Source organism: Aedes aegypti, chromosome 3 (assembly GCF_002204515.2).
Source record: "Aedes aegypti strain LVP_AGWG chromosome 3, AaegL5.0 Primary Assembly, whole genome shotgun sequence".
NCBI classification, from domain to species: domain Eukaryota; kingdom Metazoa; phylum Arthropoda; class Insecta; order Diptera; family Culicidae; genus Aedes; species Aedes aegypti.
In genome coordinates this window covers 125,989,716-126,007,166 of record NC_035109.1, presented here as the reverse complement: position 1 = coordinate 126,007,166, position 17,451 = coordinate 125,989,716, and the positions used below count along the sequence as shown (strand labels likewise).

Genomic DNA, 17,451 nt, shown 5'->3' with positions numbered 1-17,451 from the left:
GATCGGTAACTTTGTTGATTACCGAACTCATTACCGACCGTTCGGCTGTTGGGATTTCGGTAAATGAATAATTGAAGTCGGTAGTTTTTTCCAAGTGTGTAGATATGCTCTCTAATTTCAAATAATTTTCAAGTGCAAAAACTTTTTTTTTTTTTTTTTTTTTTTTTTTTTTTTTTTGTATGGTATTCAGTTGGAGCTGCCTGACAGCTTAACTTGTCAAGGCTGAACCCTCGGTCTGGCTTTTGCCAAGTTTCCCTTCTACCAGGACCAATACTCAGACGGACTAGGCAATGGCGCCCACATGAACACTGTTTTTTTATTAGTATTGTGACGTGGTAGTTTTTGAAAAGTACCCATATTCCCTTGCTTCTGAGAAAAGGAAGCATTGTGAAAATCAGCAGCTCCATCAGAATTTGTTTGAAATAGTAGTGTAGTAGTGTCATTACTAATACTGTCTAGTCGAAATGGTTTTGAATAATTTGTCATTCAAGTGCTATTCTGATTACTCCTGTCTTTTACGTAAGATTAGAGTCTTAAATGTCAATTGTCGACAAGTCTTAACAAAATTAGGCTGTTTAATAAGAGTTCTAGTTAATTTCATTTTTTGTTGTTAAAAGTATTTATTGGTCATTACGTTCATATATCCTTAAAGAAAAATAGTCGCTTTCCTTGTCTGTTCAACAATTTTTCGAAACTAGCAAGTGTGCCCTAATGATCGATCTCAGCGTCTTACTTTCTATAGTCATTTTTATAGTGAATATTGAAGAGTAAAGTTACCTTAGGCTTCTATTACAGTCTCCTACAAGATTCACTTTTCGGTGGCAAATGCAATGCTTCACAACGCCTACTTTCTACTTGTATTTTTTGCGAAAATGAAGCTGGAATTAGATTATTTATACCGCTGTTACAAAATAGGTATTTCTTATTATGGCAATGTAAAAACCATATTAAAATAAGATTGTCGCCACTTATTTCTACTCAGTGAATCTACTAGTCATTTTCCTAAGAGTTCCTAAGTATTCCCTACGTCGTATATGATAACGATGTATCTAGCTAGCTAATAGTAAGAGTGGCTACGGATCATTCTGGTTAGCAAAAGGCAAACTGAACGTCACCAATAGTATTAATGTCCACTTCGAATAGATTAATTATTTGAAATGGGCATCAATTCTATCAATAACGCAGAATGTCCGTTGGATCACATCCGAGATATTATTGCGTCTATGCCATATGAATTATGACGCGGCTTTAAGCAAAAAATGCCAAAATGTGATACCACCACTACAGGTTACGCCTTTGGTTTCCATCATATGGGCTAATGGATTATGCCCTCCCATCGCGGCAAGGTCGCATAACCAAGGGGAGGGAAATAATTTTCAAGTGCAAAAACTTGTTTTAAAATATTTTTTCTGTGAATATAGGGAGTCGATGCTGGTTATGGACCCTTTGCGTATTATGGACCCCCTACAGAAAAACATAAAATTAACACTCAAAACAACCTTATTCTAATGAAAATCCACCGGAGGAACTTCGATTGCATTGTTAGTCAGCAGTTTCAGGCAAAATATTTGGTTTGAGGCGCATAAATACAGATATTTGAACAGTTTTGTAAATGAAACCACACAAGAGGGTCCATAATACGCATTTCCAGGTGGGTCCATAATAGGCTCGTCGGCAGCGAGCCGGATTACATGGGAATCAAATGGAGGGTCCATAATACGCAACGTCAAATTTGTAAACAATCCTATTATGGACCCCGGGAGGGTCCATAATAGGCATTCGGACAACCGTTTTCCAAATGTATATTTCTCTGGGAAAATCGTATGATTTTGTATGTTGCATGGGTGTACTGTGAAGTAAAGACATTGAACTCGTTATTAAACTCTACAAAACGTATATGTATCTGCCTGATATATAATTGCGGAAAGGCATCGAGAATGAATTTCAGCTACTAAGGGGTCCATTACTAGCATTGACACCCTACACCAATCTTTCTCAAATTAGATAGAAACGCTACGCCAGAAACAAGCCGTCGTCCTCGATGGCTATTTGAAACGGCAGACTGGCTGACCTACCGATATGTGCTCGAAGAAAAACTGAACTCTCCACCGTAGTCTATTCAAGATTTCATCAACCACATCAGTTCTGCCTCTTCCGAAACTATTCCGAGGACTAGTCCTAATCCGGGTCGCCGCGCACTTCATTGGTTGGTGGTGAGACCGATAAGACCGTTAAATTACGTAGAAAAGCGCTACGAGTAGTTCAAAAACTAAAGAAAAAATTATCTCCCGACCATCCGGACCTACTCCAAGCTCTAGGGCAGTACCACACTGCCCGTAATACGTGCAGGCAGATCATGCGAGAAGCTAAACAAAAATCCTGGACAGAGTTTTTGGATGGAATAAATGAGGACGAATATGCTTCTGAAGTCTGGCGTCGAATCAATTGCTACCAAGGCAAGAGAAGATCTCGAGGGATAGCCCTCATGGTCGACGACTGCTTGTCTCGCGGCCCAGCTGTCATCGCAGATGCACTGGCGGATCATTTCCATGACATTTCCTCCTATCAACATTATCCGGACGGTTTTCGAATAGCTCACCCATCTCCGGACGATGTGATACGACGATTTGTTGTCACCCTAGACCGCGGCCAGGACTTCAACGTACCTTTCACCTTTAATGAACTCGAGTTTGCCCTCAAGAGGGCAAAAGGAAAATCAGCTGGACCTGATGACATTGGCTACCCGATGCTGAAAAACTTGCCTTTGAACGGCAAACTCGTGCTGCTTGATATGGTCAATCGACAATGGACCACCGGAACAGCCAAGGCTTTCAACCGGACATGGACCCCGGTATTCTCTAGAAGCTGGTAGATATGGAAATCTCTGGAAACATGTTAGCGTTTGTTCGGAACTTTTTGGAAGGACGGACTTTCCAAGTTCTTGTAGGAAACCATCGTTTTAAAATAGTCCAAGAAGAAACAAATGTACCGCAGGGCTCCGTCCTGGTTGTCACCCTGTTTCTTGAGGCCATGGATGGTGTTTTCTTGGTACTATCGAAGAGCGTCTTCATCCTGGTATACGCCGATGATATTCTGCTGCTTGTGAGAGGAAAGCATCCAAAAATGATACGCCGTAAGCTTCAGGCGGCTGTTTCAGCTGTTGCTAAATGGGCAACTCAAGTTGGTTTCGACATGGCGGCGGACATGTGTGTTCGCCTTCACGTGTGCGACTCCAAACATCGCCCACCTGGTAAAATAAACATCATGGGCCTTCCTATACCGACAAGAAACTACGTCAAAATATTCAGTGTCACGATAGATAGAAACCTATTTCACGGCGGTCAAATCCGCCTGTAAGACTAGAATCAACATCATCCAAATTATCTCGGGAAAACGCCCCCGAAACGAAAGGACCACCCGCAAACGAGTAGTTGAAGCTGTTGTCAATAGCCATCTGTTGTACGGGATAGAAATACCTGGAAGATCTTTCGATGACCTTGTTAAAACCTTATCCCCGCGTATAATAATTGTGTTCGTGCGCTATCCGACCTTCTTCCCTCAACTCCTGCAGTTTCCGCATGCGTGGAAGCTGGAATCCTCCCCTTTCAGTACAAGGCAATCATGGCACTGTGTTGTCGCGCAGTTGGCTACCTGGAAAGAACCGTAGGTAGAGGGCAGGACTGTTTCATCGCGGAGCAGGCAAACCGTGCCCTTAGAGAATTGGCCAACGCCACGCTTCCCTCAGTGGTGGAACTCCATCGTGTAGGACCTAGAAGCTGGTCGGCCAAGGAGATCACAGTAGACAAAACAATCAAAAACCATTTCCGCAGAAACGCCAATATGGTAGCCGTTAAAGGTCCTATAACACTTCCCCGAATACCATAACCCCGAAAACCATTACCCCGAAAACTATTACCCCGAAAACCATTACCCCGAATGAAACGATTCCCCGAATGGCACATTACCCCGAAAACCAGTTCCCCGAATGACACATTACCCCGAAAACCACTGCCCCGAATGTCACGTTACCCCGAAAACCTGTTCCTCGGAAGAAACATTTCCCCATTGATGCTATCAAATATTTAAAGCTTCTAACATTTGCAAATCGAAACTTCACATTGATGAATGAAAAGGAAAAGCATACAAATATATCTTTTATTTCAAATGTATTTCATACAATTTAGACGAATCTCCGTACTCGCACAGCATATCAACATGTTATATATAGCTACTAAGTAGATGATAAAAAAGATTTTGGAAGCATCAATACATCAGCAATCTTCCCATGAACACGAGTGCCATGAACGGACCATTTCTGAATCTTCTCAGTTCTAATAACTTTTCGTTAGCCTGTCTACGAATAGCAAGGATTTTGTTCTCATGCGTTGTACCAAACACAACGGCGAAATTAAAGTATGCAATTGATGACATTCGAGTAGATGAATGCTTTTTTATCATTAAATGCTTCGGTTCTAATCATAAACAAAACTGTTTCCATAGTAACGGTTTTGCTGTATGCAAAAATAATCATAGTAGACTAGCACTTTTAAATGTGAAAAAAAAACCATTACCTATAAGTCATTCAGTGCGACAAGTTCAATTTCAAGTCATGTCTTCGAGTGAATCCGAGGAGTTTTTCGGCTACTCCGCAAGCCCTGGACCAAGCTCGAAAGCAGCGGAAACGAAGGATTTCAAATTCATCCGAACGGCACGTGGTAAAGAAAAACTGCTCTACCAAGGATATTTTTACCACTTGAATAAAAAGGTAACGTCATTGCAAATATAGATATTTGATAGGATTACAAAATTAAATTTTTAATTTCAGAGTGAAGGTGTAACCTATTGGGACTGTGAATTCCGGAGAACCCCGACAGCAGCAGGACCATGCAAAGGACGTGCCATGCTCAGAGCTGACAAACTTAGCGTGAAAGGCACTCACAACCATGAGCCAAACGCTCTGAAGGCAGAAGTCTCGGAGTTTCGGTCTAAGCTACACACAAGAGCAGCTGAGAGCAACGAAAAGCCGGAAAAGGTTATCCGAGCAGTATCCGCAGGAACATCAGCAGAGGTAAGTTGGTTTTATGTAGTTTTTCGATTACAGCCTACTATTCACCGCTGTGAAAAATGATGTGGAAGCGTTGCCATAGCAACTGTTCTTCTGAACTAACTAGAATGTTTTTACACTACTTCTAGGTGCAATCTACAATTTCAAAAAACGCGCAGCGAAGAACTGTACAGCGATCTCGGAAAGGCGATATGCCAAAAGAGCCTCAGGACTGTGAGGACTTTGATGCTGTTGAAGAAAAATTCAAGCAAACGTTGGACGGAGAGTGTTTTCTTCAACAAAACTATGCAACCGAAAATGGTCGCATCATGTTGTTCACGACAAACGCACATATCAAGGTTTTGTCGATGGCAAAAATGTGGATCATGGATGGGACGTTTTCGACAGCGCCAAAACACTTTGCCCAAATATTTTCTATCCATGGGAATATTGGCGATGGTGCTGTTCGACGATACGTTCCACTGGTGTATATGTTGCTTCCTAAGAAAACCGAAGCCACTTACGAGTCTGCGTTCAGTAGCCTCACTACAATAGCAGAAAAACTTAACTGCCAGCTTGATCCAGACATGATTTTGATTGATTTCGAATTAGCTTCCATGAACGCTGCTCAAAGAGTGTTTCCAGATGCTAGTTTCCATGGTTGCTATTTCCACTTAACGCAGAATTGGTTTAAAAAAGTGAAGCAAATTGGGCTACAGGCCGAGTATGGAAATAGCTATCGATTGCAACTATTTTACAAGAAAGTTGTTGCAATGGCATTTCTTCCGGCTAATGATATCCCGGAAGCTTTTCAAGAGCTCAGGAAAAACAGTCCAGAGTCCATGAACGAATTCATGGACTACGTTTCTGAATTCTACGTGATCGGACGTAGAGTGCAGAACAAAAACTCGAACCGTGCACCCATATTTCCGCCAAAGCTGTGGTCTGTGTTTGACAATGTCAAAAATAATCTGCCTCGTACTTCGAATAATATCGAAGGCTGGCATTCGAAATGGAATTCGCTCTTGAAATGCGGCAATCCACCGTTTTATTCCGTCCTTCAACAGTTTCAGCTAGAAGAGAGAAACGCAAGTACAGAAATCCTACGTACTATACAGGGACAGCCAGCTCCTAAAAAAGTAAGAACTAATGTAGAAAGAGATGAGAAGTTGGCTAATATGGTTACTAATTATGATAGTGCCAATAAGATGGATTTCATCACTGGAATTGCTTTAGTATTGATTAACACATAATTTGGTTGTATTTTTAATGTAAAATGTAAAATGAATTCAAATTGAAAACAAATAAAAATGAATTGGAATTGAAATAAATATAACTTTTATTTTTTTAGAAAAACAAATTTATGCTTTAAATAATTTAAATAATTCTTATTTATTTATGATTTAAATAATCAATTACAACTGGTTGTTGCGGCACACAGTATTTACACTAAATATGCTATTTTCGAACATCGGACTACTTTTCAAGTTTGTGGTTTTACGATTGATGGACTAATTTTCATCAGTGTTTTTCCTTCTTTTGATCATAGGCTGTTCTTTCGATAGTTATACATAACTAGTTATCACCCGGCCAACATAGTTATTCTTGCTTAGATGTTTTAATATGATTTAATGTGTTGGAATTCGAGCATTCCCGAATCACCTATATTTATGTAGAATTCATCATGATTTTTATCTCATAAACCTTCCTTGCATGAAAACTAAGCATACGAAACAGACGCAGTGCAAATCGGATGATCCCTTCAAAGATATATAGGCTGTTATTTCAAGCTTGCACTGTTCAAATTGATTTTCAGCATTGTAACTGTGTAATATTTAAATTAAATCATTAATTTTTCCTTCTTTCTTCATAGGCTGTTCTTCAGAGTCGTCGTTTAGATTTCTGTTTGTTTTTCAAGCAAAGCCTATTATTTCAGCATCAATTAGATGAAAGAAAATCCTATGTTTAAAAGAAGGAAAAAACATCAATGAATAAAAAAATAAGAAAAAAAAACATATGTTTATTATAACATACGGACTTGTGCTTTTTGGGTCTACAGAGAAATAAAATTATTTAAATAAACTGTCCCTGATAACTATAGAAAGGCGAAATCAATTCCTGTTACTTTTGATTTACTTTGCTTTGAATTTAAGACAATTTTTGCAACGATAACATCCATTCCATGGCGATCAGGTTTATGAGGGTGAAGGGTAGTGTTTTACCATTGCTTGTATGAACAATTTGATGTCAATTTTTTGAATCATCATTTCGGGGTAAAAGTCTATTCGGGGAAACTGAATTCGGGGTAAAGGACTATTCGGGGTAATTGTTTTCGGGGTAACGGGCTATTCGGGGTAATTGTTTTCGGGGTACATGTTTTCGGGGTAGTGGACCGTTCGGGGTATTGGTTTTCGGGGTAATGGTTTTCGGGGTAATGGTATTCGGGGAAATGTTATAGGATCGCCGTTAAAGGTTACTTTCTGGAACGATTATCTGAAGCCTACCCCAATGTCGAGGTTTATCATACAGATGGTTCCAAATTGGCCAACCGTGTGGGAGTCGGAGTTTTTGGCTCTGATACAGAAATATCTCTTCGTCTATCAAGTCAGTGTACCGTCTTCACCGCGGAGGCAGTAGCAATCTATCTCGCTGCCAAGAAACAGACCGACAGAAGGAAGCTGATCGTTAGTGCGATTACCGCTATATGCTCTGACACGAATAAACATCCTTTCATCCAGGCCGCTCAGGATCTTCTTGCTAATACGAAAAAAGCAGGCGACACTTATGTGGGTCCCCAGCCATTGCGGCCTTTTGGGGCAACGAGCATGCTGATAGATTGGCTGCTATGGGCCGCCAGGAAGCTCTTCTAACGCCCAAAGTTCTTGACGCCAAGTCTTCGGTGAAAACAATAATCAAAAGTGCCTGGGCTTTGAAATGGGATAGAGATCGGTCATTGTTCTTGAGAAGAATCAAGGCTGACATAGCCCTTTGGACTGATATACCAAACTGGCGGGAGCAGAAAGTCCTTTCTCGACTCCGAACAGGGCACTCGCGACTCTCTCAACATGAGTGGAAGTGGTAATTTCAGAAAGACATGCGATATAACGATATAATACGATGGAACATATCATTAGCTGTTGTCCCAAATATGATCTACTTCGTAGACAGCACGACATAACATCGACCAGCCGAGCAAAACAACTCTTTCTACGAGAGAACTCTTATCAACTTCCTTCGGGAAGCCGGACTTTTCCTGGAAATCTAAAGCCCTAAGAGACGATCGAACTATGATGATCCCGCTGAAAACCACGGACACGAATAGACAAAAATACGCTAGACAGCCTAATTTCATCATATAAAAACTCTGTAACTCACACTTACACTTACTAGCTGGTTGTACCCTTAAGGTGCCAGTATGTTCCTTCTTTCTTGAGATGAACCAGCCTAGGGCTGGAAATCTCTTAAATAAAGATAATAATAATATTAATATTTTTTCTATGAAGTTGTTCATAAAAATGCTTCAAATGAGCCCATAAACAGTAGTACCTAATGAGCATTGGAATACGATAGAACAAAATGAAACAATGCCTGATTGTTAGCCTTAAAGAGTATCTTTCAGATGGAAGTTGTTTGGTTTGCCACTTTCCATAATATTTTGAGACAAAAAGTGACTATTTTTTAACTAAAATTGTTAATAACTTCAAAAAAGATGAGATAGAAAGTTGGTGTCTTCGAGCAAAAAAAAAATACAGGTCGGACTCGATTATCCGGGATTCGATTATCCGGAATTTGTTTTTCAGTTTTAATTAATAAATATGAGATAATTTGGTATTGCAATATAAAATATGAATGGTTTGGCAGTTTTGGACGTAGGTAAGAAGAGGGGGGTTTGGAAAAGGGGTTTGTTGTGTACAGGCATTGAAGATGTGAGCGAGCACTGTGAGCGTGATTCTGCAGTGATCATAGTACCCATCCTCTGTGAGCGAACTGTGCTGCTCAGTCAGACTACAATAAATGATCACGAGAAATCGTTGCTATGATAAACAATGAGCTAGAGTTTTTGCATAACCAAATCGAAGTTTGCACCTTCGAAAGTTGACCTGTCATCATAGGCATATAACCAACGTACGTTCGAATATCACACAAAATTTTTTCAAGAGAACCGATGGTGAATGTTGCAACTGAAAGTACAGAATGTATTCGTACAATCTAAAACTGCTTGTACATAGAACTAATATGGATAATTTTGAATTTCTAGGCCCTTCATTCGCGTGATTATAATGTCAATAAGCTTGGCGATCCTATAGCAAAGGAATAACCACCGGGAAAATCGCAACGATTCAAAGTTATCATAGTATTTTTGACTACGTTAATTAACGGTTAAATAAACGATAAACTCAACTATGAACTCCTGAAAGGCCCCAAATTTTATTTTTTTTGCTGATATATACTTTTTTAAAAACGTAATAAATATCTACGCACTTATACAATTGTTCCGAGGCGTCTTCAGAACAATGCAGTACAATCCTTAATAAGGATAATATCAAATGGAACGATTTTGATATCAAATTTCATGATAAGTATTCCTTATCAAGAAATTAGACATCAAAATCATTTCATTTGATATTTCCAACTGTGCTTCACAATTTCAGTTCACGTGAGGTAATCGAGACAACTGGTTTCACTCTCCTCAATACTTGATTCAGTATCAGTACACTTTCTACATAGTACATTCTGCATTATTGTTGCCTACAAATTGAATTTTTCCTAAGTTAGTTTTTATGCTACTATTTTCATGAATTTGCCGTGGTCTCATCTTATAATCACCAAGAAAAAAGATAATATATAATACGGGAATTTACAACGAACCACCCTGCCGTAGATTTTCAGGATCGTTCCACTTGTATGGTGCATTGACTTTTCAAACCGCATAGCCGAAAGGAAGCAAGATCAGAGAGATAAACAATTTAATCAAAGGAGATGCGGTATTATTTTACTCTGCATTCAAGTTAGCAAAAAGTACCCGCTTGCAAATTAGATCAGTTGAATTTTATTGATGAGCAAAGACGATCACAAGCCGTTATGAAGATGAACGTCAAAGCTCAACGAGTTTTGTTGCTCAAGTTAGCCTGAAATCAGCTGATTTTTGCTTATGAGCTGAACTTTTTCAATACCTGGTTGAGTATGCTGGTAAAAAGTTTTTTTTCTTCACAAGACCCCTAATGTTCATAGAAATAATTTCTGGCTACATCATATAAACAAAATAACAAAAAATGATAATATTTAAGTTCTTTTATCGCAGAGTTTATTTTTTTTAGTGATTCGATTATCCGGAGGATTTGATTATCCGGAGTGAAAAAAAAATCGATACTCCGGATAATCGAGGTCTATTTGTACTGTTGACAACTTTATAGATTTTTTTGTTTTTGCTAGAATCGTATTAGAAAAAGTTATTTGAAAAATCAGGTTTAAGGAGTATTTTATATAAAAGGCTCTGCGACTCTTGAACAAACGTTAGTGCAAAGTTGGTGTCTGAGAAGAAAAATTTTCAATTATCATCTATAACTTTGCTGAAGACTGCTGCTCGTTTTGAGCAAACATAGAAAAAAATATTTTGCGCTGCACAGCTGGGAGGACAGATCACAATTATTTTTATATCAAAATAAAGCATAAGCTATACCCTCCAATTCTTCAGAACACACTAATCTTCTAAAATCGTGTTTGAACATCGAAAACTATTAAAACGCATGCTAACAACATAATCTGTAAAAACAAACACTTTTCTTAATCACAACAGATATCATTAACATACGTATATTTCATAAGTGTTCCAAGGTAAATACGTTATTCAGCAATTTGAAACACATTCAAATCAAATTTGGTTGTTTTGTAAAATGTCGTAAATGAAACAAAACAAACAAACTACTTAAGCACTAGAACTCCCTTTTTCTAAACATGCAACCATGTACTTCGTGTTTTTGGAGTTCTGCTTATTGATTCAAGGTCACATGTACTGCCCATACTCGCAATACAGTCCCAATAGGAAAATCATAATAAGGTACCGCGGGGCAAGTGGGAACGAAAAAAACGATAGTTCCAACAAATTGTTCAATAAAATTTTCAAATGTCAATATTTTTCAAATCCAACAACACAATCACATTTTGGCAAAATATTTGCTGGTGTGTGCATGAAACTGATCGAATAATTTCAAAATTGTGAAAACCTTGGAAGAAAGTTTTAGAATGAGCCATTGGACGCAGTTACCTCGCTAAACGGGGCAAGTGGGACCAATCCAGTTTCATGCGTCAATCCACATCAGTAAGTCTACCATTACAATAATAGGACTGATAAATCATAGATTTTTAATTTTAAGCAAGTATTTGATGTACATAAGGGATCAACCATAAAATACGTGACGTTTTAGGAAGAAAACCTTTATGTAATAGTATGTCATCTCACATTTAATATTAACTGAAAATTCCTCAATAAAAACGTAAAAAGGAATTAAACATGTTCAAAATATGTCATTTATAAGTTGTTAATTAAAATGTAGCACATAAACTATCAATAATTGACGAAATAATATTTTTTTTATATTTTATATGCATGGCAGGAGACCACTCAATAAGTTAAAATTGTTTTCCATCACTACTAAATTTGGTAGAAATAACAAATAAAGTTCAAATAAAATAGGAAAGTAATCGTTCTCATGATGCATTTCAAATTTCATCTTTGTGCTTGTTCAATTTTGAAGTCGTACTTCTAAAATAAAAAATAAATTTAAAAAAAATAAAGAAAAATTACACTTTTCTTCTCCCTCTTATGCAATTACGTAATTTGAGATTGGTCTTTTTTGATAAAAATCATTTGTTTGAATGTTTTAGTGCTACTCTCTAGGAAAATGTATGAAACGTATACGATAAGTTTTGATTCTGGTTTTTGTTTTGATAGGTCCCACTTACCCCGGGTACAAACATATTTTGAGGTAAGATAGACCATCAAAAATTTCATATGAAATGAAAACAAAATACTGGTTTATCGTTAGCAGCGTGTAATAATACTTAAAATTGTAGCTTACAGATGAGTATTCGATTTATAACACATTTATTTTTTGCGAGTCAATGCAAGACGTGAAACGTGTCACAATTTGTCATGCAAGTTGAAAATGGCGCTGAATGGACAACTGTTACATGAACCACATGGTAATAAAAATAACAATATTTTTAGTACTAAATACATTCTTTGTCATTGTATCTTCAACTTTCTAGAAGAATACCCCCATGAAAAACTTTTCTCACGTATTCTCACTTGCCCCGGGGTACCTTATAAAAAAACGCATCTGAACCTTATTGCAAATTTTTCGTAACGCCGTTAGTGGCAACAGAAAATTCTGGTGGCATTACTCAACACATTATCATTACAGTATAAGAAAATGCTCAACGAATAAAATATTGTTAATGCAGTTGATTTTACTGTACAAATCTGAGATAATAGCAGGTGGGACTCGTTTTCTGAGTACTTTTCTCACCAAATGCAAATATACCCGCATACCAGTCCCATAACTTGGAACTCGCTTACTTTGTTATCGCGCTTCTTGACACATTTGTTGGCAAATTTACAACATCTTCCAAAGCACTTTTCCTTTTGCTAAAATTAGTGCTATCATCTTTTAATTGCAATATTTCCTTTAAAATAATTAACTATACGGTGGTGGTAGTGACAGTGTTCAAGACATGCCTAGGTTTGATGGTAGTGTTGCGGCCAGCCAATATGAATAGGTAGTACCCTGGATTCATCAGCAGTATGTTTTTGTAGGGTTGGAAACATACACTACCCGTCATAAATACGGACTCACTAAAATAAGTATTGCAACACTCAGCTGAATATTGAATCACCCTGAAAAGTTTAGCATCACCTCAATACAGGTTAATTCACATTGCTATATCTCGAGATCCTTACGACTTGCAAAGAAGCGATCTTCAGCAAAGTTGTTCAGGGGATCAAGGACATCCGGAAAGCGAACAGTTTAGTTCGCGATTTTGCCGCTAGTTGGCGCTAGTGAGCATGCAAAATTGAGCATTTCAAACTAGTTCTAGCTTGTGATCCATAAGAGATAGAAAGTTCGGGTCTTCGGCAAAATTGCTCAGGGGTTCAAGGACATGCCTAGATTTTACCGCTAGAATCTACAACCTAACTGTTTGTCTTCCGGATGTACTTGGCCTTCTTAACAACTTCGCCAAAGACTCGAACTTTCTGTCTCTTATGGATCACAAGCTAGAACTAGTTTAAAATGCTCAATTTTACATGCTCACTAGCGCCAACTAGCGGCAAAATCGCGAACTAAACTGTTCACTTTCCGGATGTTCTTGAACCCCAAGGCAACTTTGCCGAAGACCTGAACTTTCTATCTCTAATGGATCACAAGCTAGAACTAGTTTATAATACTCAATTTAACTGCTCACTAGCGCCAACTAGCGGCAAAATCGCGAACTAAACTGTTCCCATTCCAGATGTCCTTGAACCCCTGAGCAACTTTTCCGAAGACCCGAACTTTCTATCTCTTATGGATCACAAGCTAGAGCTAGTTCAAAATGCTCAATTTTACATGCTCACTAGCGCCACCTAGCGGCAAAATCACGAACTAAACTGTTCGCTTTCCGGATGTCCTTGATCCCCTGAACAACTTTGCTGAAGATCGCTTCTTTGCAAATCGTAAGGATCTCGAGATATAGCAATGTGAATTAACCTGTTTTGAGGTGATGCTAAACTTTTTGGGGGAGATTCATTATTCAGCTGAGTGTTGCAATACTTATTTCAGTGAGTCCGTATTTATGACGGGTAGTGTAGGTAATACTAATAGCTATCAAGCCATAAAATCGGGCAAGCTTTAGTAAGCCTGATTTCGGCAGAGTTGTTGAAAATTTTTAAGATATGTCTTCTTATTTCTCAGCATTCTTATTTCTCGCTAAAACACAGTTTGACTAGTCGACGATACCAGTGGTGATGTGCGTATGCCCATGTTGCCCCAAAAAGCTTTCCCCTCCATGTCGTTGGAAGATGAACCTACCGGAGGCGGAGATTTCGTTTCTAATTGGCTAGAGGACGAGGGATGTGATAGGTATAGTATGGACTTGGAGTAAAGCTATTTATCTTATTTTTTGTTAAGACTTCCGAAAGAATTTAAAACTTAAAATGTTTCAATCATTAATATCATAAGTAGCATTCTGGAAAAAATGAAGTAATGTCAAACAAAAACTACATTTTTATGAAATAAAAGTGACTTAAAATACTCAAATTAGTAGTTTTCCTTTTTTTTTTAAATGAAAACTACGATGCAAGATTACAGGAATCATAACAGGAAAGGGATGGCTTGAATTTCATCGTAATCAACTATGCGAGTGCTTTCAATATGGGACGCACATAGCTTGGTATTTTTTTCGCATCTTGTACATACAAATATACAGTTTTAGGTATGCCACCAAAAAGTACATTAATAATAAGTACGATTCATGAAGAAAACTAAAAAATGATGAATTTGAATCGATCGCAGCCCAATGGATCAGGCTTTTGATTTCCTGAATAGAGACAGCGAGGCCATGCAATGTCATGCTGAAGGTGTCTGCGTTATTTTCCCGGTCGGTCCAGGAATGGAATTTTCTTTGGCTTCTCTGGGTATAGAGTATCATCGAACCTGCCACACAATAAACGAATGCGAAAATGGCAACTTTGGCAAAGAAAGCTCTCGATTAATAACTGTGGAAGTACTCATAAGAACACTAAGCTGAAAAGTAGGGTCTGTCCCAGTGAGGATGTAATGCCAAGAAGAAGAAGACAGCAAGGCAACCCACATGGTTATTTGTTAATAAATAAATCCATATGTAGGTAATAGGTAACAACAATTCATAGACTGTGACCTTGACCCCATCGGAAAATATTTATATTTGTTCCAGAAAACTAAAATTCATAACTTTGCCACAAAACGCATGACTTTGAATTGGTCAAAATAACATTTTCCACATGTTGATTAATTAGCGTTCCAAGAATCCCATCCAAACTAGAATTGATTCTCATAGCAATAACTATGGATTGATACTCATCTCCGTACCGGATGTAATTTGACCACGTTTTTTTCTTGCTCTATAGAATGCCTACCGAACACATACGCCTTCGAAGAAGCAACTCTCCAGCGTTTCAATGATCCGCACAACGCTCGCTATAGAGCATCTTGACCTTACTCCCAAACGAACGCTGCACAGACCGCACAATTCAATTCGAGTTGTAGTACATACTTACACTTTTTGCCATTACTTCTCGTGGATCGATCTTTTTTGGCTCCCGGTTCCTACGTAGGCACTTATCCACGTATCTCACACTGCAAATTTAGAATCCGTCGTCCTAATGTTTACTCAACAAACAAACCGTCCACGGGATTTTGATTGATTGCCATTTTTCGGGACGCAAACCTGCGGCTTACTGCGATGGGTTGCTTCTGGAGCCAGCATTAGGCTGATGCATGGTTATAAAATTCTGTCCTAGGTTCTGTCTGTTGTGGAGAAGTTTTGCTTTGTACAAGTTTGGCATGGGACAAAAACTATAACGATATGCTCAAAGCTGATTTTAAGAAGATCAGTCTTCTTAAATGTATGTTGGAAATGTATGTTTTTTTAATTTTTCAATCGAGTCTTCATGCCAAACATTGACTGTCGCATGCTTTTTCTATGTCTAGAAGAGCAAGACCAGTAGAATAGCCTTCAGATTTGTTGGAATGAATGAATGAATCACGTAAAAGTTTGTGAGTGGTCGAATGTCCATGTTGGAATCCGATCAGTTCATTGGCAAAAATTGAATTTTCATTGATGTGGACCATTCTGTTTGTTAAAAAAGTTTACTGATGGAGGAAAGCAAGCCGATTGGATGATAGCTAGAAGCTTCTTCAAGATTTTTGTCTGGTTTTAAAATTTGTATAACACTGGCATTTTTCCATTTGTCAGGAAAATACCGTTTTGACTCATATTCCGAACACTTAAGGCAAACAGTGACTTCAAATGCATCTGATTGGCATAAATTGGCTGATATTTGTGTAAATTTTAGTTTCTTCGCAAAGTCTAACTGTTAGCTGTTGGGTGTACCAATAATAATGTTGATTTAATTAGTTTAAGTATTGTTTTTACGTGAAAATATGGAAGAACATTTTGATTCAAATGCCGAACACTGTGTTCATTTCATCTCATATTCCAAACACTGTGATTCAAATTCCGAACAGCACGAATAAATCGCATTCAAATGAATAATTTTGCAAATAAATTTATTTGAGCTTGTACTACTGGTTTCAAACTAGAGAATCATCACTATTTCCGCGGTATAAATTATATTGGAGACGTTAAAATTGAATTGCAATTGACTATCATTTCCTTGTTATTTGGTGACATATTTCAGCGAAACATTTCAACCAAATTGCCATACAAAAACCGAGTGTTCGGAATATGAGTCTGTTCGGAATTTGAGACAAAACGGTATGCCAACTGAAGACATTTGTTAAATATATCAACTAAGAATGATAAGCTACTTTATGGAAGTTGCTTTATGATAATGTAAACAAATTGCATCATTGCCAGGGGTTTAAGTAACAGTTTTCACTTCTTCCCAATTAGTCTCCCAGGAATTTTCGAAAACTTTCTCTTGATTGAGAATGTTTTTGAAGTCCTGAGCAACTTTATCTTTTATTGAACTAGTAGGTCTTAAATTAAAATTGTGCGCGCTTTCAAACTGCATAGCAAGTTTTTGAGCTTTTTCGCAATTTGTTAGTAATGATTTATTTTCCTCTTTCAATGCTGGAATTGGCTTCTGAGGCATTTTCAAAATTTTAGAAAATTTCTCAAAGGGTTTAGAGCCAGGGTCCAATTGAGAAATTTTATTTTCAAAATTATTGTTTCTTAATTGAGAAATTCTTTTTTAAATTTCTTTCTGCAGATCCTGCCGCGAATCGTGAGTGTGTTGACATTGTCTTCTCCTCACGTTCTTAAGAACTATTTTATTATTTAGGCAACTATTCTCGCAACCCAACCAGTCTATCGAGCAATGTGACACCTGAAAACTGGTGAGGTCGCCCCGAAAATGCACATCATTGAGAATAAATAATGTAAAGTTTAACAGTGTCCAGTTGAGAGCATCGCACCAAAGTAAGAAAAACAAGTTCTATCGATGTAAACCAATCCTGTCCACAAATATTGCCAAGTCATAATAAATTGTACACTTTACAGCGAACGAAACGAAGGAAAGTCAACAAGAAGCACTCGTTCGAAGTACTTGTTTGACGCAAATTACTGCCTCATCAAGCTAGGTCATTGGGATGTAACCAAGCATAAACTTTTCCTACCGTCCAATTTTTTTCTGAGACCACTCGGTG

At 37.9% G+C, this 17,451-nt stretch overlaps 1 protein-coding gene across 4 annotated transcripts in view; it reads right to left on the bottom strand.

Annotated features, from left to right (window-relative positions):
* Positions 1–15,519, bottom strand: part of LOC5576272 (tubulin alpha-8 chain) — a 41,887-nt gene extending 26,368 nt beyond the window's left edge. For all 4 annotated transcript variants that reach the window (XM_021851852.1, XM_021851850.1, XM_021851853.1 and 1 more), the window contains exon 1: positions 15,339–15,519. In XM_021851852.1, coding sequence (XP_021707544.1) covers positions 15,339–15,350 — 12 coding nt within the window. In that variant the 5' untranslated portion in view covers positions 15,351–15,519. The remainder of the gene's footprint in view (positions 1–15,338) is intronic.
* Between the last annotated feature and the right edge of the window lie 1,932 nt (positions 15,520–17,451).